The following is a 21,145-nucleotide window of genomic DNA, read 5'->3' on the forward strand; positions in this document are numbered from 1 at the left end:
CTGGGACATAGCAGACACTGGAAGGGAAGAAAGGAACAGAATTTAAAAACAAAAGAAAACTAGGTTCAAGACGCTGAGTCAGACAGGATACATGCTCTTAATTTCCATGTTAGCAAATGAGAAAAACCGAGGTCCAATAACTCTCGCAAGATTACACAGCAAGAGTGAACGGGTCTCAACTAACACTTGCCCCGCACCTCGTGGCATTCCCCGCCCCCCCCCCCCGCCCTGGTTTCTACCAGCCCCTAGACAGCATCCAGAGGCTCATGAAGGGCAGTAGTTTTCTGAAGGTATCAGGTGGATGGATGGCTATGAGCAGGTGAAAACTTCACCATGAGCAGACAGCGGGGCCCACATCATGGAGATTACATGGTCTCTAATGAGCCCATTTTCTTCCTGTCTCTCTTCCACTTGGCACAAATCAGCTCTTCACTCTAGGCGAGACTGTTCAATGCTAGTTCCCAGAGTTCAAGTTTCTAGTTATTTTTAGCTGGAGTTTTACTGCATACCTGGGACAGGTGAGGCATGAACAGGAATGTGGGTGTGGGTAACCCTTAAATCTCCAGTGCCAGCGTCTGAGTCTCTTGTCATTCCAGTCAAACAGCAGTGACTCACATCCTGACTTATTATCTGCCCTAAGGCTGGATTTCACCTTCAGAACTATGTGGATTAAAACTTCGTATATATTCCATAATTCTGTATCCCATCTTTGGAACATACTTTCCTGATGTTATTTTGTTTTTACCCACTTTTACTTCGATGCCTTCATTTTCTGTAACCAATACCACAGCCTATACTCACTCATTCATTCAATAAGCATTTATGGAATGAATAACATAATATGAAATTATATACACCTAAACACAGTGTACATATAGAGTGGGAAATGGTTCTTTCTGGTCCCATTTCCCGGGCCTTTGAGCAACCTGGGGAAGAGAGACTACCTGGATCTAGATTATTTGATTTAGACTTATTGTTGACATATCTGCAGGTACGAAGCTACCTGGAAAACACTCTGGCTGTAAACTGGATGGCTTTATAGACTCAGCCAAGTTCTTGGACATTCCTTCCATTGCTTAGGGACTGAGAAAGAATCATGATTTGGTGAGTCTAGTCCCCTTCTGGCAACTACTAGAATCCCCTAAGAGTGCCCTTAAATTCCAGAGTGCCTGGCATCTGGGGCCTGCTGGAAGCCTGGAATAGCCTGTCCAACCGAAACCCTACGACTGGTACCCTAGAGTCCCTTCATAAGGTAGAGGTGTTTTCCTCATCTCACTTCAGCTCTGCACAGAAGAGGTAAAACCTGGCTAGCTGGTATCAGAAAGCCATGACACAATTACTACATAAAGTGGCTTTACGATTCAGATGAGAAATACTTTTTTCTCTGGACCAGCATTACATGATTATTCAGATACACCCTTTATTAAGTCTTAAAGGTCAGGTGTGTTTGTTTGCAAGTGGGAGAGAGAGGTCTTCTGTTGGAAGCTGTTTCTTAGATCAGGAAAAGGGAACTACAGAATTATACCAAGGAAGGAACAGAACAAAGGCCAGACACCGTCCTCCCCATTCCTAGAGTCTTGGGCTGCAAAGAATTCACTTCTCATTTAAAACAAAGTCATTTTTAAACTCCTAAACTTCTACCCATCCCACCACTTCTGAAGACCTATCTCCTGTCTCCACTTTCTTTCTACTGTACCACTTCTTTTCCGCAATGCAATCTTAAACCTCAAAGAAATTCAGAAAGACAGTGTGTAATGGGTTGAATAGTATACCCCCAAAATTCGTGTCTACCTGGAACCCCAGACTGTGTCTCGAAATAGGGTCTTTGCAGATGTACAGTCAACCCTTCAGCACAGAAGTTCTTCAGTCACAGAGTGTGACAACCTCTCCGCCGCCCCGTACCGTTGAAAATTTGCATATGACCTTTGACTCTCCCCAAAATTAACAGGAGCTGTCCCTCAGTATTTATGGGGGATTGATTCCAGGACCCCCTGCAGGTACAAAATCTGCAGATGCTCAAATCCCTTACATAAAATGGTGCAGAACAAGGCATACAGTTGGCCCTCCATATCGACAGATCCCCAACCATGAAACCCAGGGATACGAAGGTCCAAATGTTAATTTATTGAAAAAAATCTGAGTATAAGTGGACCCATGCAGTTCAAACCCCTGTTGTTCAAGGGTCAACTATCATTAGCTAAGATGAGGTCACCCTGGGTTAGTGTGTGCCCCAAATCCAATGACCAGTCTCCTGATGCGGCCTCGTGAAGACACAAACACATGAAGAGGGTTATGTGAAGGAGGAGGTAGAGGCTGGACTTACGTGGCCACAATCCAAGGAACACCAAGTACCAGCAACCACCAGAAACTAGGGAGAGGATTCTGCTCTTGAGGTTTCAGAAGCATGGCCCTTCCATACCTTGAGCTCAGACTTTAGGCCTCCAGGACTGTAAGGCAATGTTTTTGTTGTTTTAAGCCATCCAGCTTGTGGTGCTTTGTTACAGCAGCCCCAGGAAACTAATACACACCTCAGGAAGGGTTTCAGTAGCAAGACTTAACAACCGTCTTACAAGGGGCCACAGCCCTCAATAACAGCACAAATCCACAGCCGTGTCATTTACTAATGCACCACTTTGATTTCTGTGACTCCGGCTCTTCACAACACTTTATCTTCTGTTTGGGACTCTAATTTATGTTCTGGGCCACTAATATGCCTGAAAACACACCTTCCACATTTCTTTCCTTAGTACCCCATCTTCCCATCCTAGCAAAGCATAATTAAGTATATATTGGGTTGGCCAAAAAGTCCATATGGTTTTTCCCGTAAGACACATTTTTCATTTTCATCAGCAACTTTATTGATTTCCATATTTTGAGTATGTGAGCGGTATCTCCCACATCGTATAACAGATTGTTCTCAATTAATGTCTCACTTTGATTGCCATCAAGTTCAACTGGTCTACCCAACTGCAGAGCGTCATCCTGTGAGAAATCTCTGGCACAAAACTTCACAAACCTCTTTTGACATGTTTGGTCAGCCATAGCACCTTCACCATACACTCCACAAATCTTTTTTTGCATTTGCTGTGTTTTTACCTTTCTTGAAATAATAAAGCGTAATATGCCACAAGGGTTGAGTATTTTCTTCCATCTTCATATTAAAATGGCTACACAAAAATTCACCAACTTAGAGAAGTCTTTTTTTTAATGTGTACTGATATGACAGCTGTCATAACCTAACAAAACTGTTTCGAATTAAGTTAAAGATAACTAAACGCTACTAGAGCCGTTATAGAAAAAAAACAAATGAACTTTTTGGCCAACGCAATACTTTAGGAACAACAGGTAAGGTTAGTGGTAGTTTTTAACATTTCTGGTATCCTCATGCCCCTGCCTATTTAGAAAGTTGACGCCTTCAGGGTAATTCCAATCTGTCCTCCTCACCCACCACCCACACCCCACTTCAATTTCGGCTTCTGCCGTCACCCACTGAGCTGGAACAGCGACCGTCTATTTGCTCTCGCCCCAAGTCTCCACTAAAGCCACCCTGGAGCTGTCCATTAGGAAAATATATTTAATGGAGAATTAGCCTCCAGTTGTGGACGCAACTCCTAACAAATAGTCACAAATATGGTCCCAACTATTTGCCTCTTCCTTCTTTTCTACCCTTTTTCTCCTTTCCTTTTTTATTGCCTCCTGACTCTCTTAACATATCCTTCACATAAATGCACCACCAGCAGCAATGAAATTTGAGGCAAACTAAACCAAGCCAGCCACAAGTTAGATTCCAATTAACTTTAAATGCCTCCTCCATAGGCACCCATCTTAGGATGTATTTTGTGGCAGAAAGCACCCTACGACTTGGATTTGCAAAAGAACTTCCTGTAATCAACAGTTCACACCTGGCTACCATAGAGAATTGTACTGACATCCACTTTTTACTTCTCACCAGGCACTTTGACTCTAAGAAACACAATTTTGAAACATTCACTTTCCATGAAGATGAATATGGAAAGTTTATCTCCTGCCAAAACTCATTCTTAAACTATCAGAATCGCTCCATCCTGGTTCTGCCACTCCAGACACTCTCTTCTATTAAAATTGCTACATTCAACAAAAATAGACATCGTGTAAGTGTAGAAGCCCTCAGAGCACATGACTGTTCACCATTTGAAGCTCAAATTCGTTTCTGATTTCGATCCCCTCTCCCATGCCCCCCCCACCCCACCCCACCAGAGCCAATGTCTACTTCCTCCCCAGGGGCTGGGGCCCCCGCTTTGCACCTCCTCAGTGAAATCAACAACTAGGTGAGGCCAAAGGAAAGGAAATAGCGCCCAAGGGGCACCAATGACAAGTGGATGAAATTGGGTCTTGGAATTCCCCTGTATTTATGCTTCCCAATTTTAATCTAGTCACCTGGGGCTAAGACTCTGCATAAGAAACTAGTCTTCCAAACCACCCGCTTAATCCAAGAAGCCAAGGAAGCCAATCTATTTACAGATCTAAGGAACTCTGTAGCCTTACTTAGGGACTTTGCTCCCTCCCCAAGAAAAACACAACCAACTTCCTTTTAAGTGAAACTTCCTTTCAAAGCCATCCATCACCTTGTTCCTTTGTTGATTAATTTTTAAAGTCATAAATAGTGTTTAACTTAAGGACAACCAATGAATTTGCCATGTAACTGCTACTGTTAGCTTCTTACCTATGAGCAGGACCTTAAATATATAAAGTCCTTTAGCCCATAAAGGTCTTAATAAGTTTCTATTTTTTAACAATAGTATTTAAATTTATTATTTCACATTAGGTCTAATAAAGTACAAGTTGAAATTGCTTGAGTATCACCATTTTATAAATGTAGGAACTTCTTTACAATTATGGGTCAGATGCTTCATCAACCTAGTCCTTGACTTGAAGCTGAAAAAAGCAGGTCTGTGTGAAGTGACAGAAGAACACACCCTACTCGTGTCATGAGCAAGGAACCAAAGCTGAAGAACAGAAACGACCCTGACACCAGCGCTGTGAAAAGCGTTCTGCAGCACTGACACCCCAGCACGCAGAGGGGGGGGGAGCACTGAATTAGCTGGGCAGGTTCTGGACACAATTCTGACAGGTTTCAGTCTGGAGAACTCTGTTGGAGAGTCTTCTCTTCTTCAACCCCCTTTTTACAAAACAGAAGGCAGAATTCAAGTCTTTATTAGAGCGATTAACGGCCTTTCCGTTTCTTCATTTTGCCTCCAGCCACCTTGTTCCTGACACCAAGAGCACCCTCCGTGTCATCGTTGTCCCCAGTGTCGTCCCGTGTCCGTTTCTTCTTTTCTCCATGCTCCCTTAACTCCTGCAGGAAAGCAAAAGGACAGGACCGCAAATGAACTGCTGTCACTGGTATCCCCTCCGAGAATCAAACACTGAGTAACTTCTTAAAGCCTCACATTAACGAGGGAGTAAGACCAAAATCCCAAAACACAAAAATATTAACCTTATTAGTAATCAAATACATGAAAGTTAAAACAATAAGCTATTATTTTCACATGGCAGACTAGTGAAAATTTAAGAGAATGATAATACCTAGTATTGGTCAAAATGTGAGACATTTACATATAATTTTGCTAACAGGATAAACTACTATAGTTTTCTACAAGGCAATGCAGCATTCCATGTGAATTCAAATGTTAACTGTGTGTACTCCTTAGCGCAACAGTTCTATTTCTTTTCTTTTTTTTTTTTTTAAGATTTTTTTTATTTATCTTTAGAGAGAGGGAAAGGGAGAGAGAAAGAGAGGGAGAGAAACACTGATCAGTTGCCTCTCACACACCCCCAACTAGGGTCCTGACCCGCAACCCAGGCATGTGCCCTGATTGGGAATCGAACTGGTGATCTTTCAGTTTGCAGGCTGGTGTTCAATCCACTGAGCCACTCCTGCCAGGGCCCAACAGTTCTATTCCTAAGAATTATTCTAAGGAAACAAGACAAGTGTGCAAAGCTGTTTACACTAGGATGTTCAACCCAGTGCTAGTTAAAATACAAAAAAAATTAGAAAAAGCATAAATACACATCAATGTAAATCATGTTACATAGTCTTAACAGAATTCCTTGTAGCCATGAAGAAATGATCATACAGATCTGTATTTGTTGAAATCAAAAAATATTAATCATATGCAATTAGATGAAGTCTAATTATGGCTAAAGAAAGAAAAATAGCCAAGGGTTACCAATGGTTCTCTGCCAGGGGTAGTTTATATATTTAATTTATTATCTGAATCCTTTCTGTATTTTCTGAATTTTCCCCTCAATGCATATATAAACAAAAACAGCAAACAAGATAGCTGGAATAGAAATGAAACAAAAAAAACAGCTGAAGAAAAACAAAAACATGTCCACACCTTAGCTCCTCCAGAGGCGCCCCATGGGTGAGGTTTCTCTATCCCTCAGACTAGGACTCTAGGGAGCAGATAACACTGGCAAGGACTCTCCTTTGGAATCTTCTCATCTCTACTACTACGGTTATTGTTAGTAACTGTGCAGTTTATGTTAGCTTATTTGGTGCTAATCATAAAATCACATAAGGTATTCAAAGTTAAGTATTATGCCCTAAATGGGGATACGAACCGCTTGGTGAGGAAGTGCTCCTGAGAAATCAGGCACATTGCCCAAGCTCACAGCTGGGCCTTCTGTGTGAACCCAAAGGTTTTCCTGCCACATGTGAGACATGAACAGTGGCTAAGAATGTGGTCACCGTGGTCAGACTGAGTCCGAACCCTGATTCAACCACTGAGCTGTATGGTCTAATGATGCACCTACCATCACTAATCTTTAGCATGCTCATCTTCAATTTGGAATAAAATATTACCCAGCTCCTGCAGTTTATTATGAGGATTAATACAATACAGTGTCCAGCACATAGTTAGTTGCAAAGAAGTTGGTAAAAAATAAGTTGCATACCATTCGGGCAAATCTTTGGGCCTCAGTCACACGTTCTGTCAGCATCATAACCTCGTCATCCTGTGTTGGAAAGACAGGCAGTTTCTTCCCAATTAAGTGTTCTATGCGCTGAAAGAGTTCCACATCGTATCTGAGGAAGGAAAATTGGCATGGCTTTGGTCGACTGACGATGCAAATGTCAGCCCATTCCAAAACTGTATTACACATGACATGCTGCAACAGGAGTCACATGTTAACTCGGAACCTACTGTTCCTTTTCAGCCTACTGCCTATGTGCAATCTTCTGTGCACAGCCCATTCAAAAACAACCCAATATAGTCTTTACTGCCAGAAAAGCACTGGTTACATAAAATCTGTTCCCTTCAAAACAGTATCATAAATAGTTATAATTCTTTGAGTTGAGGGGAAGGTCGCTGTTCTCCGGCTCTAGCACTTAAAGAAATGAACGGGTTTTGTCTTTTTCCTTCTACATGCCAAGTCCTACACTAGATCGTGTACAGCTACATCTCCAACCTTCATTAACATTTGGGGCCAGTGAATTCTTTGCTGCGGGGGCTGTCCTTTGTACTGTAGGATGCTTAGCAGCATTCCTGGCCTCCAACACAGGTGACATTGTGACAAACAGTTAGGTTTCCAGACTTTTCCAAAGCTAGGTATTATTATTTCCATTTTACAAATGATGAAACTGGGATTAAAGGAGGTTAAGCAACTATTATAGTAACTGGTAGAGTGAGGTTCCAAGCCAGTCTGCCCCAAAGTCCCGCTCTTTGCTCCACACTGCTCTGCCCCTAAAGTCCATTTACTTACTGTGTGACAAAGGTAATAGCCTTTCCAGAGCGCCCAGCTCGAGCTGTTCGACCTACTCGATGGATGTAATCCTGAAACAAAAAGGGTAAATTTGAGTTACATGAAATATAAATAACACCAATTAGTTGCCTCCCATACACGCCTGACCAGGGATCGAACCCGCAACCTTTCAGTGTACAGGACGATGCTCCAACAACTGAGCCACACCTGCCAGGGCTTTCCCTTTCTTTTTTGGAATGACAAATCTACAAAGCATATCTATATGGTCACAAAGCATATTAACATGGTGTAGAGAAAAACAGCACCGGATCAAAAGGCAGACCTGGGTCCCTGCTCTGGTTTTACCACCTACCAGCTTTACAACTATCTTCAAGTCACATAATCTCTCTCAACCTTGGTTTCTTATCTATAAAACAGGGATAGAAAGACATGTCCAAACTCAGGGTTATTGGGAAAATAAAATGAGACCGACAGCACTTTATATACAGCAGTTAAATATACAGACAAGAGATACCAGTTGTTCTCCACCAGGGGGGATTTTGTCCTCCCCAGGGAATATCTGGAAGACTCTGAAAACCTATCTGTTTGTCACAATGTCACCTGTGTTGGAGGCCAGGAATGCTGCTAAGCATCCTACAGTGCAAAGGACAGCCCCACAGCAAAGAATTCACTGGCCCCAAATGTTAATAGTGCCAAGGTTGAGAAACCCTAAGAAACACAAGCTGTCATTTCTAAAGAAATGAGACTGACAAAGATTAGCATATGTGAGCATCTAACACCTTTCTTTAGCTACCTTCATTCACCTTTATTAATATTTTCTCTGCAGGCATGCGCAAAATGAGAAGTGAATAAACCAGGAGCTTTCCCAATTTTTGATACTTAACTAATCATGACCAAAAAAAAAAAAAAAGATATTGTAACTAAGGAAAAACAGAAAACATTTCCTTGAGAAATATACTCTGGATACAATGGAATATTACTCATCCATTAAACCATTAAAAAAAGAATTAAATCTTGTCATTAGTGATAAGATGGATGGATCCTGAGGTCATTATGCTAAGTGAAGTCAGTCAGAGAAAAACAAATACCATATGACCTTAATGTATATGTGAAATCTAAAACAAAAAAACTGAATTCTTAGATACCAAGAATGCATTTGGTAGTTGCCAGAGGACAGGGTGGAGGGCAGGGGAGTGAGATGGGTGAAGGAGGTGTAAAAGGTACAAATTTCCAGTTATAAAATAAAAACGTCACCAGTTATAATATACAGCATGGTGACTATAGTTCGTTATTAACACTGCACTGCATATTCGAAAGTTGCTAAGAGAGTAGATCTTAAAAGTTCTTATCACACACCTGAAAAATCTGTTATTGTGCCTGGTGACGGATGTTAACTTGACTTATTGTAGTGATCATTTTGCAATACATACAAACATCAAATCTTTATGTTGTACAAATGAAACTAATATGATGTTATATATGAATTATACCTCAATTAAAATAGAAAATACACTTTAGGACTAGCAAGTCAGGTCAGCAACAGGACTCACCTTGGAATGGGTAGGAATGTCAAAGTTGACAACTACATCCACATGAGGTATGTCCAAACCTCGGCTGGCCACGTCAGTTGCTAGAAGAATGGAACGAGCCTTTGCCTTAAACTTATTGAGGGATCCTAGACGCTTACTCTGAAATGGAAAAAAAAAGAATGGCAATAATTTAAGGACTCTTGGAATCTAAGACACACCAACTAGACCTACTAATACGAGACAGAAATTTTTTAAACTCTACTTCCCCTTAAGTCCAGATTGGATTCACAAGTCAAAAGGAAACACAGAAACAAAAAAATATTTAAGACTAAGGCTAAGAAATACTAACATGCAATAAGAATTGTTTAACAAGATAGATTATTGGGAAATAATTAATTAAAAGTCCTTAGAGACCAGAGAATCACTATTACCATTAAATAAATCAACTCAAGTGCTCGCTTCGGCAGCATATATACTAAAAAAATCAACTCAATGCCTTCCTTACCAGAGAACTACCTAGGAATATTATGAGCTGCTCATTATCCTGAAAAGAGGAAGTAAAAATCCAGAGCAACACTTCAAAGCCCATAAAATCAAACAATCGTGGGAAGATGCATCAATGTCATGTGTTGTTACTGTACAAATCTATCGCTATAAGGTTTATCTTCCTCATGCCACTAGTGCACCACCGATGACACCAAGGAATCTTTACCTGACTCATCTGTCCATGGAGGGGGATGGCAGTGAATCCAAGATTTCGGAGTAGCAAGGCTGTTCTCTGAGTATTGTTACAGGTGCTGCAGAATATCATAAAGGAGTTTCCAGCCAATTCATTTAGAATATAAACCAGGTAGGTATCCTAAGTTATAAACCCAAAACAATATATATGTAATTGAATCTGGAAGAAAAGGTTGGAATCCTGGGAATATACTGAGGTAAATTAGATAAAAGTCTAAGTTTATAGCTGCTTCTCAAGTGCACAGACTCCTGGCTGCCAGCTTTGCACTCCTTAAACAGCACTGTCGTCTCTGTGAGCCATGAGTTTCAGCTACAGCCTGAAGCCAAGCCCGCAGAGACCTGTACTCAGCAACCAGGCAAAGTTCTCACATCAAGGCACAGCACAGGGATCCCTCGACTACAAAAAAGCCACATAATAAGCACATAAAACTAAAACTACTCTAAGGATGGGGTTGGGAAGGAATTATATCACGACTTGATTACTGTGGTTTATTTAGTTATGTTGTGAATTCCTGGAATGTTTGACTCTACTTGCGATAAATATAATCATAGCATAGTCTCTAAAGCAAACAGAAAGAACTCCAATCTGTAGCATGGCTCTTAGCTAATCAAGAGTTCACACATTTTCAGATGCTTTGGTGAGGAAAAAGAGGGAGAGGCAGAAATGATCAAAGTAAACACTTTACCTTGAATTTAGAGGGAATAAAAATATAATATTGCTGTAATTTCTCAACTGTCTGGTATTTAGAGGAAACAGCACATTTCACAGGATTCTTCAGCGCTGCTCGCTGAAGTTTTTGCACCTAAAGAAAGAAAAAGAAACCTGGAATAGTACAGATTCCCAAATGCTCTTTGTATTTTTACTATTTTTATTGTTGTTTGCATTTATGAATTCTTATAAGGAAGATATAAGAAGTCCTAGGAAATTTCACCTTCTTGGTCATGGTAGCAGAGAAAAGAAATGTTTTCCGATCTCGGGGAATCACTTTGAGAATCTTGTCAACCTAAAGTGCAAAGAGGAAAGAATATCAATATAACATTTCAACTGGACACCTGCAATTACTCTTTGTGAAGGGGTTAGAGAATAAACTAAATATAGCACTGTAGGATTTTGGGGACTCAAAAATTCAATTCAATCCAGCAATAATTTATAAAATATTTACTATTTGATACCATACCAGAAGCTATCAAAAAATGTGATTCAGAGAAAATGAACAATTTAAATTAATAGATTAGAACCAATCTAAAAGTCAAGAAAATAGGTATTAATCAACTAAATAAACTATGATGAGTAGATCATCAAAAAAAAAAAATCAAACAAATATTTCAAGGTATATGGAAGAGGTCTAAATCAAATGAAATGGAAAAGAAAATCTGGTTTTGATACTCCTCATCCGTGAAATTGGAGTCAGACTATATTCTAAAGAGGATGCTGAGGCACTAATAACAGGGAGAACACCAAGAATGAAAAAGGCAACAGAGATGTTTAAATTAGCTGATAATGATGCAGCATTCCACATAAAGCAGTATGAAATAAACCAAATTTTGAAACAGGGAACGTGAAATGCTCTAAAATGAGGAAACAAATTGAGAGCTCACCTCTGTCTCAAAATCCATATTCAATATTCTGTCTGCTTCATCCATGACCAAGTATTTGAGAGCTCTTAAGTTGAAACCTTTTGTATTTTCCAAGTGATCAATCAGCCGACCAGGGGTTGCTACCCAGGAAGATTGACAAGAAAGAGCAATGTTCAAGAACAAGGACAAAAAGAAAGGAAGAAAGTTACCAAACCCCTCTTTATCCTCCCCACAATTTCAGAAATTAAAAAACTAAAGAGGGTTACAAAATCTGTTCTTCAGCCCTGATCAGTGTGGCTCAGTTGGCTGGGCATGATCCTGCAGAGCAAAAGGTTGCCAGTTTGATTCCCAGTCAGAGCACAGGCCTGGGTTGCAGGTTCAGCCCCCAGTTGGGGCTCATGTAAAAGGCAACCGATCGATGTTTTCTCACATTGATGTTTCTTTCCCTCTCTTTCTCCCTCCTTTTCCCTCTCTCTAAAAATAAATAAATAATTTTTTTTTTTTTTAACTGTTCTTCAAAGTCTTTCTGATGGAGTAAGTAGTTACACAGGCATGAACAGAGCAGCAATGCACAGAATGTCACCAAGAGCAGAAAGTCCCGGGTACCTAGCAAGGGGTGAAGCTAGAGAAACAACTATGATAGGCTAGGACCTTGCCCCTTGGGTGACGCTTCCTCCCCTAGCATGCCATTAGTGATGCAGTTTAGACCTTCTTAGAGGGGGAACAAGGGGCTGGAGATTACCCTCATGTGCCTCCCATATAGAGACAGGAGACAAACGACCAGGCAAGCCCCAATGGGCCAGCTTAGAGAAGGAAGCGGTTAGGCCCTCCTGGTTAAAAGGAGCCCCTACCCCCACTGGGGCGACTCGATTCTTCCTCTCCAGTGCGCTTTTGCTCGGCTTGCTAAATAAACTTACTCTTGTGCTAGAGTTCTTGGCTCTGAATTCTTTCTTAGCCAAACTCAAGAACCTAGGTCCACATTCACTGCTAACATTTCCCCACAAGGAAGTTGTACTCAACATTGATAGATTTCTCCTAATTCATCACTGCCAGTGTTGTTTACCTTTGGCAATTACTCACCTATTACTATATGCGGTTTTTTTGCCAGGGCCAGAGATTGGGACATTGAATCAATTCCACCTACAATCACAGCTACAGAAAGAAAGAAATAAAATAAATAAATGACATAGAATAGAGATCCTTCATTTTTTCCACAGTTCACTGACCATCTCTTAAAGCCACTGTTATATTTCAACTTAAATTTGTTCTTCCCTTAAATTTACAACTTTCCCCAAAACTAAACTACCACATCAGCTTTTTGGTATTCCACTCGCTCACCTGCAGCTCACCTCCCGCTGTGCAACCAGTTCCCAATAGGCCATGGACTGGGACGGTCCGCGTGGCCTGGGGGTCGAGGACACCCACTTTATAAGACATACCATGCACAGGGAGAGTGAAATGTGCAATTGGTTAATAAACTTGTGTTAATTATACTTCCTTCCATTCTCCTTTCACACTCATTCACAACTCATGAAGAAACCCTCGGACTCCTTCCCTCTTAAGACACTTACCACTCTGCACTCCAATAGAGGACCCCAGGGCTTCAAACTGCTCAGAAATCTGAAAGGCCAGCTCTCGGGTGGGAGTGAGAACTAAAGCAAATAAACGCTGGGGAGTCTCCAGCAGGGCATTCAGGATGGGCAAAGCGAAGGCCCCTGTTTTTCCAGAGCCAGTTTCTGCCAGCCCAATGATATCACGACCTAGGGAAGAAAAAAAAAATACGTATCTAATAGCAAAAAAATTGACTCTGTGGCCTTGGGGGTTGGGGACCCCCCACTTTTAAAAGACACATATGCACAGGGAAAGTGAAATATGCAATGTGGCCAGAACACATAAGTCTGAGGGGAAAGCGGAGAAGAGTGAGGCTAGAAAGGAAACTCATTAAGCCACGCTAAAGAGTTTTGATGTCTTCTATAAGTAAGAGGACCTGAAGGACTTGAAGCGGGGAATGTCATGACCAGTGATATCTGTCAGGAAGATAAAGCAGGCCTCACGGCACAGTGAGGCATCAAACAGCTTAGCAATCCGGGTCACTTCTCCTTCTGGGGGAAGCATGTCATAAGTAATTCTTGAAGAATAGGTCCCTGTGGGAATCCCTTACTAATAAGATTTGGAAATTACCTCCCAAGCCAAAACCACTAGAACAGTGCCCAATGGGCATACTTCCTATTGAGCAATGATCTCAACAGATGTTCTATATTCAAATTCTAGCTCCAGCAATAATTAGTTTCATGACTCTAGCCTAGGCACTTAACCCTGAGAGCCTCAATCTCACCAATAAAATAATCATTCCTACCTTTCAGGATTATTGTAAGGTTTAAGAACAATGAATGTACTCAGGGCTCAGTAAATGTAGAACTTGACATCCTCATTAGTACTCAAGTAAAAACATTAAAATTAATTTTACAGGAGAAAAGAGAAAAACTTTGTTAGACTATTTAAATCATTTGCTTAGGGCCAAAATCTGTAGATTCGAATGAAGCATTTATAAAGGACTCATTAAAGTGAGACAAGCTCAAGAACAGGAATAAACCCATTTTCCATGGTGATTATGTCAATCACATTACTCAGTTCCCAGTAACCTTTCATTAACTACTATTTTCCCTGCACTAAATATAATCTTTTGACTGAAAATGTTAGAATTATTTACCGCCACCTAATTTTGATTCCTTCTTCCCACCTGTGTCATAGGAAGAAAAGGTCTGAATGTACCAACCCCTTTCTGTTCTGTGAAAGCCGCGCTGGCACCACTGACTGCTGAGGCTTCGTCCCCACTAAGGGCCTTTATACCGTCCTTACCCTCCTGGCTTCTCTACCCAGGCTGAAAGTGTTAATATCCCTCTCCTGAAACACTCTCCCTGACCTAATTTGTATGAGACTGTACTCATGGCTTTCAGCCCTCCGCTGAGCGTCCACTTCTCCTCTCTGTCATCTCTTGGCCTCATCCGGCACCTCACCCATTTTTGGTTTCAGCTACAACCTCTTCGGACATGATGTCTATATCCAGTTCTAGCTTCTTAATCAAGCTCTAGTCTACCCACTATGTTCCAACCATGCATTAATCAACTCAATCTCTTTGATACCTGAAATTATTTCCACCTGAATTCACTTTTCCTGAAATTATTTCTCCTCTTTTGTTTGCTTTTTATGTAAGTGGTATAATGACATGTCCTAAACACATAGACTAGAAACCTTGTAATAACCTGAGATTTCCCCACACTTTGCCTTCCACTTCAACAAACGGGTTGTAAAATTATGATGATTCTTCTTCCATCATTTTCTCTTTTCCATTCTCACTACCACCGCCCTACCCATTATTTATTCCCAAACTCACTGCAATGGGCTCCTCTGCAATTGATCTCCCAGCCTCCGGTCTCTTGTCTCTAAACTATCCAAGAATACGACTCCAAGGATTTCATTCTTCTGCTAAAAAATAATCTCTCCACAGCTGCTCCACTGCTTATGAAACAAAGACCAAACTCCTTAACCCAGCACTCGAGTCCTTCATGATCTGGCCCAACCATCTTACTACTCTTTCCCACCACTTTCTGTTAAGTACTTGCAGGCCTCCACATGCCCACGTTCTCCAGTCCTGTTGGTTTTTGTCATGCTGTCCCCTATGGTTAAAAAGTCCTCCCCTCCCGTCAGATATTGTCTAAATCCTATTCAGTCTTCGAGGTTCAGCTCATTGTCTTTCGAAACTTCCCAGCCAAACAAATGAAAGGAATGTTCTCTAATCCATTCGAATTACAAGTAATCTATTCTACTCCCTCAGTGCACTTTCAATTAATTATCTTATGTCCCTGTTCACCTTATAATAAATATTTAAGTGTCCCTTGAAGAAGGCAGAATCTTAACTCCTAGTGCTTTATACCTGTATCACATACTTAGTAACTATTAATGAAATTTCACAAAGTCTAATTCTTTTTCCACACAACAGCTCTTCAATCATTAAAGCCAAATATCATACCCCACCCCGTAACTTCACTCTTCTCCAGACCTCACGCTCTCAGTTCCTTTAACTATTTGTGGCTGCACCTCATCCATCACCACTCCGCTAGTCCCTGAACACTGATCCCCAGAACTGAACAGAGTATCCTAGGTGTGTTCTAAACAGTGCAAAGCACTATTCGCTCTAAAGCCAGTTCCGTTCTTGACCTGGGACCTATGAGAGAAATTCAGGACAACAGGTAAATTTTATGTGGAGATATATTCATTTTTTTTTTCGGGGAGAAACTCTTTAAATTTTATTTGATTCTCAAAGGGATAGGAAACCCCCAAAATGTCACCCTTCTCTTATGGTAATGCACCTAAAATTACATTCATTCTCTGAGTACCTTAATGACTTCCAGTTAACACTTCTGGGTCTCTTTTACCCCCCACCCTAATCCTGTCAAGTTGAGCTTTGGGAATCTCAGAACTTCCCTTCTACTCCTAATAACATTCATTCTGCTGGTTTCAATCCCGCTAGTCATCAGCCACTCTTCTGCAAATCCGATTAGCATGTATAATTAACGGCAAGAGCTCTCCACACCTCTGGTACTAGCACAAATTCCAGGCACCCTTATGTAAATCTGCACTTATTTTTCATAATTTCTAAGTTTCTTGTTAATACACTTAAATCCAGTGCTTCCTTAAAGTCAGCATCTGCTGCAGACACTAAATCCCCAATAGAAAGTAAACTCGGTAAAACTGGAGAACTTTTTCAAAAGCCAGCAAGCCACCAACTTTGTATCTTTAGTGACCATATTTTTATTTCACTTGAAGTATGCAAGCAATAGTTCTCAAAAGTGGTAAATATTTGAGTAGAACTTCATACTGAATGTGTACCCGGCCATGTATTTAATTTCAACGTACCTTCTAAGGCCAAAGGAATAGCTTCAACCTGGATTTTGGTGGGCTTTGTCCATCCCAGCTGGTCACAAGCTTCACACAGCACATCTGTCACACCCTTTCAATTCAGAAGAACACACGTTAGCAAAGAACACACAGTCACCCCCTTCCTAATTAAATGACTGTCACAGCCACCCTGCTGGTGACACGTGCATGCATCCCTTGCACTTTGATTCAAAAGATACCTATTAAGCTCCTTGCTCAGTGGGCACCTTCCTAAGTGCTATGAGACAGTAAGTAGCTCAAGACTTAACACTTTCTACTCACCAGGGACAAAGTCAAATTCCTTATACGTATTTCATTTAATCCTGATAATTCTGAGAGGTATTTCCCCAATTTACAAATGTGGAAAGTGAGGCACTGAGCGGTAACAACTTGCCTCTAGTGAGAGACTGGGTCAGAAATCAAATCTGGCTTGATCCTACTCCAAAGCCCAAGATATTAAAATAAATACGTAAATAACTAAATCAATAAATAATTTTTAAAAATAGGCCGATTCGCCCCGTGTACAACCTCCGGGACGGATACAAACGTCGCCACACCAACACGGAGAGCCAGGCCCCAGTTTTATACACCACCATCAGGGATCTAAGGTCTCTGCCTGAGCCTGGCGCGAACAGTACAAAGAGAAACCAGTGTCGTCCACCCTCACCAGGTCTTTAAATGTTTTAGCTTCCTCCTCCTCCACCGCTGGCTGGGGTACTTCACTTGGAGAACCGCGTTCCTCGGGCGCCGCCATGTTGTCCCGCGGCTCCGGAAGTCGGTCGGCGACGCGCGGGCTGCTGGTCAATGTAGTTGTAGTTCTCCCTAGACGGCGTGTTTGGGGCGCCCCCCTGCGGGCTTGCCGGGCTTTGCACCAGCTGACCGGGAAAGTGGGACTTCGCGGAAACCTAGTGAAAAAGATAGGGATGGATGTCAGCCTGTCAGCTTGCGGAATTGAGCAGAAAGCAGAAGGGGCTGATGACCAGCGCCTCCAATATGACCTTCGGGTTCGTCTTAAAAAGCTTTCCCCACCCATTATGTTCCTTACCTTTCTAACCATAGTTTTAAACAGGTTGATATCACAGAACTATTTATCACCATTTCATCCATTTATTCAAATATTTTTTGAGTGCCTACCATATGCTAGAGGTATGTTAGATGCGTAGTGACAAGGAAATCATCCCCTACCCTCGTGGAGAAGACAGATAGTAAGTAAATAAGTCGTCATAGACCCATTCAAATTATGAAGAGTACTATGGTTTAACAAATGGAAATAAAAAGGATAGAGTAACCTAGGGAGGGTGGGTTTGGGGGATTACTGCAAGGTCGGGGAAGGCCTCTCCGAGGCAGTGATATTTGAGCAGAGACCTCACTGACCAGCAGAAGGAAGTCCCTTCAAGAGCCCAGGGGTCCATTATTTCAGACCGAGGGAACAGTAAATACAAAGACCCTGAGGAGTGTAGCCAGTGAGACTGTTCTGGAATCTCTCATCACTGAAGCAAATTAAGTGTATTGCGTGCTCTGTGCCCATCAGGCTCACTCGGGCGGCCCAGCAGGCAGATTCTCACACCACGCCAGGGTGTTCATTGCAGCTGAATTCTGGAGGTGGGCAGTTGGAAGAAAGCTAGTGCCTGGGAGAGCAGATCGTTAAAATGTGCACATAGTGTGAACGAATGTGCTCATAACAATATGGCTATATCTCAAAAACCTAATGTTGGGTGAGAAAAGTCTAAAACATATTATGTACATTGAAAATATATGTTCACAGGAAAAGAAAATATATGCTCACAAGATACGACTTTCTGCTGGAACACATACAAGCAGAAAAATACACTTTAGACATTTTAGAATTGTTGCCTGTGGAGGAGGAGGAATTAGGATGAAATTGGGAATTGGGAATAAAAGATAATACATACATAAAGCAAGAGAGGGGGCTTGTGATGATAATGCGCCCTGACCTGAGAATTGGCGACTCAACTGGACTCAACTCAGTGTGCCTGAGGACCTTCCCATCACCACAGCAGAAAAAAAAAAAAGAAAAGAAAAAAAAAAAGCCTCTGATTTAGGATTCAGGTGGTGTCTACAATAACAAAACCAAGTAGGGTGAGGTCAGAGAGGTAGGCTCAGCTCAGACCCTGCAGTTTTCTCTTACACAGTCACACTCAGAATTCCTCTGTTGCACAGATTTTTTTTTTCCGTAAAAACAGAAAAGCAGCTAAAGTATTTATTTTGCTTCCCTTAGACTCCCTCTCTGGTTTCATCTAGGAAAGCAGAATGGGAAATGAAAAATGCTGAGAGAAGGTGAAAGACCTGACTGGGGAGGAGGGAAGCGGAGCTAAGAGGCCCAAGAAGGAGACCCAGGTGGAAACAACTGGAAGGGCTATAAAATTGTGTGTCGTAGAAGGTCTAAAGTTACCCACGTTTTGTTAAAATGTGTTATAGGAAAGACAAAAATATCACACGTAAGATTTCTGCAAATCTGGTGCTGCTCCAAAGGGAAACTGATTTAAATCACTCAACTGCTATTATACTATAAAACTCTGTGTTTTAGCCAAACAAAAAATCTTTTCTGTTTGTTCTTGGATAATTTAGCTGTCAGCTATATTTAACACTTCCTCGGGTGCCAGTGGCCCTGAGGTGTGCAATGACGAGGGCAGCAGCGTCACTCCATTCCCTGGTCCGGGGCACCTGCAAGGGTTGGACCTGAACCAACAACAACACACACGTGGGTGACAGGGTTCATGTCAGACCTTCAGGGTGACTGCAGGTGGGTTCCAAAGAGGAAAGCCTGCATCTGCTGAGAGGAGTGTCTGCTTTTGCCGAGTCCTGCCAGGTTTGGAGTGATCTGGACATTGACATTCTGGTCGTGAAAATAATAGAGGTTCCGTTCTGGTAACAGAGTCATGTCATATCCTGTGCTTCCAGAACAATGAGGAAGGTTAAAGAGGAAATCCTATAAACCCTCAAAATGATGGTGGGGATGGGGTGGGAAGCCTGAAACAATACACAAGCTTCAGAATGAAAGGTTAAAGTGACTGACCCCACCTAACTCGGAAAGTGTTCCTGCTTTCACGGGCCCCTTCCAAAACACACACACACACACACACACACGCACACACATACACTACAGTTTATGGATGCATTAGTGTAAAGACAAATATAGTAATATTATAAATTAGCCCTGGCTGGTGTGGCTCAGTGGACTGGACGCTGGCCTGGGAACCAAAAGATTGCCGGTTTAATTCCCAGTCAGGGCACATGCCTGGGTTGGGGACCAAGTCCCCAGTTGGGGGTGTGTGAGAGGCAACCAATCGATGTTTCTCTAGCACATAGATGATTCTCCCCCTCTTTTTCTCCCTCCATTCCCCTCTCTCTAAAAATAAATAAGTAAAATCTTTTAAAATATATATTAATGTTATAAATTAAATCTTTTTTTGACTTAAAAGTTTATTTTTTTTCTTTTGATTTTAGAAGAAATTAAAACCTCTTTGGTGGACCTGTAAAAGTGCCGTGGGCGCTAAACCCTGTTGTTACAGCGCCCGATTGGATTAGGGAAGCACATGAGGACCTTGGTGAAGCCTTTGACAGGCCAGTGACAGCGGGCTGCTGTGGGGTGTGAGCATCTTAGGGTAGTGGTGGCTCCTGGACCAAAACTCAGGGACAAGAGTTCTGTGGAGGAAGCAAACAAGAATCAGTTATTAATCGGCTTTGGCTCAAAGGCTTCCTAGAAACAGAATACCTTCTAGCCTGTTTTGGAGAAAGGTAACCTATAGCAAAGTGCTCTATATTCATCGAGAAGGAACCAATGCAAATTTTATCACTCAGAAAAGTATCTTTAACCATAATTATATCCTTAGTTATGAATTATAATCTGTTATGAATTGTGTATGTTTCAGTGAAGAAAAGATATTTAAGAGCCTGTGGAGGTGAGACATCAGGTTCAACATAGATCGAGCTTTTCTCTCTGCTTCAGTTTCTCCCCAGTGAAGGTCCTGCGCAGAGTTTGCTTTAGTGGTGCGCAGTGGTCTGATTTTTCCTTCCGGGTCACTCAGAACCACTCGGCCTGCGGTTTCAGGGAGGATACCCACCTCCTGGGGGCCCGATTGTGCCTTTGCCAGCTGCTCTCCTTCCGCTTTGCACCTTCCTCCGCCTACCTCCTCCCTTGGTCCTTTTCTTCCTGACTTTTTTTTGTAAAGTCCCTAAACTACATCATTGTCTTTTTCATTAGAACAATAGAATTAAGTTCATCTTAGCCCTTGCTAATATCACCCATCACTTTTTTAACCCCCCTACACTATTAAAACACCACAAACGCCGCAGGAACTCAGCCCTCCCCTGGGTGTGTACTCAAATTCAGAGTCCAGTTTTAGGAAAAGTTACATTCCATGCAATTGGAATCTGAGAAAATCCATGATTTATGTAAATGAATCGAGGATTAGAGTATAGCATGGATTTGAGCGGAAAGAACCCAGAATTAGGAAAACCAGCTTGATGGTTGTTGCAGATGTTAGAGAATAAAAGCCTAGATGGGTTATGGTAGCAGTGGAACGGATCAAAGTGCTTGGGAGAGACTTTTAACCAGAAGGATATACCTTGGCGAAGCTCTATCAGAGAGATAA

General features: G+C 41.7%; 1 protein-coding gene across 1 annotated transcript; it reads right to left on the minus strand.

Moving 5' to 3' along the window:
• Nucleotides 1-4,764: 4,764 nt before the first annotated feature.
• DDX47 (DEAD-box helicase 47) lies at nt 4,765-17,325 on the minus strand. The gene is made up of 12 exons (XM_054591410.1): nt 17,197-17,325; nt 16,509-16,602; nt 13,163-13,351; nt 12,672-12,743; nt 11,613-11,731; nt 10,946-11,017; nt 10,700-10,816; nt 9,988-10,134; nt 9,297-9,434; nt 7,747-7,817; nt 6,940-7,069; nt 4,765-5,335 (listed from the first exon to the last, which is right to left on the minus strand). Exons 1-12 carry the CDS (start codon nt 17,281-17,283, stop codon nt 5,204-5,206), a joined length of 1,368 nt encoding a protein of 455 aa, XP_054447385.1. The 5' UTR covers nt 17,284-17,325; the 3' UTR covers nt 4,765-5,203.
• Between the last annotated feature and the right edge of the window lie 3,820 nt (nt 17,326-21,145).

This window comes from Pteronotus mesoamericanus, unplaced genomic scaffold (genome assembly GCF_021234165.1).
Source record: "Pteronotus mesoamericanus isolate MK-2021 breed Mesoamerican mustached bat unplaced genomic scaffold, CSHL_Meso_final scaffold_21, whole genome shotgun sequence".
Classification (NCBI taxonomy): domain Eukaryota; kingdom Metazoa; phylum Chordata; class Mammalia; order Chiroptera; family Mormoopidae; genus Pteronotus; species Pteronotus mesoamericanus.

What these genes read in the sequence shown, in the direction of transcription:
- DDX47 (XM_054591410.1), bottom strand. Translation starts at nt 17,283, where the DNA reads ATGGCGGCGCCCGAGGAACGCGGTTCTCCAAGTGAAGTACCCCAGCCA. An exon ending in AAAACCGCATATAGTAATAG is followed by an intron (nt 11,732 to 12,671) that starts GTGAGTAATTGC and finishes CTTCCTGGGTAG; the next exon opens with CAACCCCTGGTCGGCTGATT. An exon ending in CCCAAAGATTTGCCCGAATG is followed by an intron (nt 5,336 to 6,939) that starts GTATGCAACTTA and finishes GCTTTCCTGCAG; the next exon opens with GAGTTAAGGGAGCATGGAGA.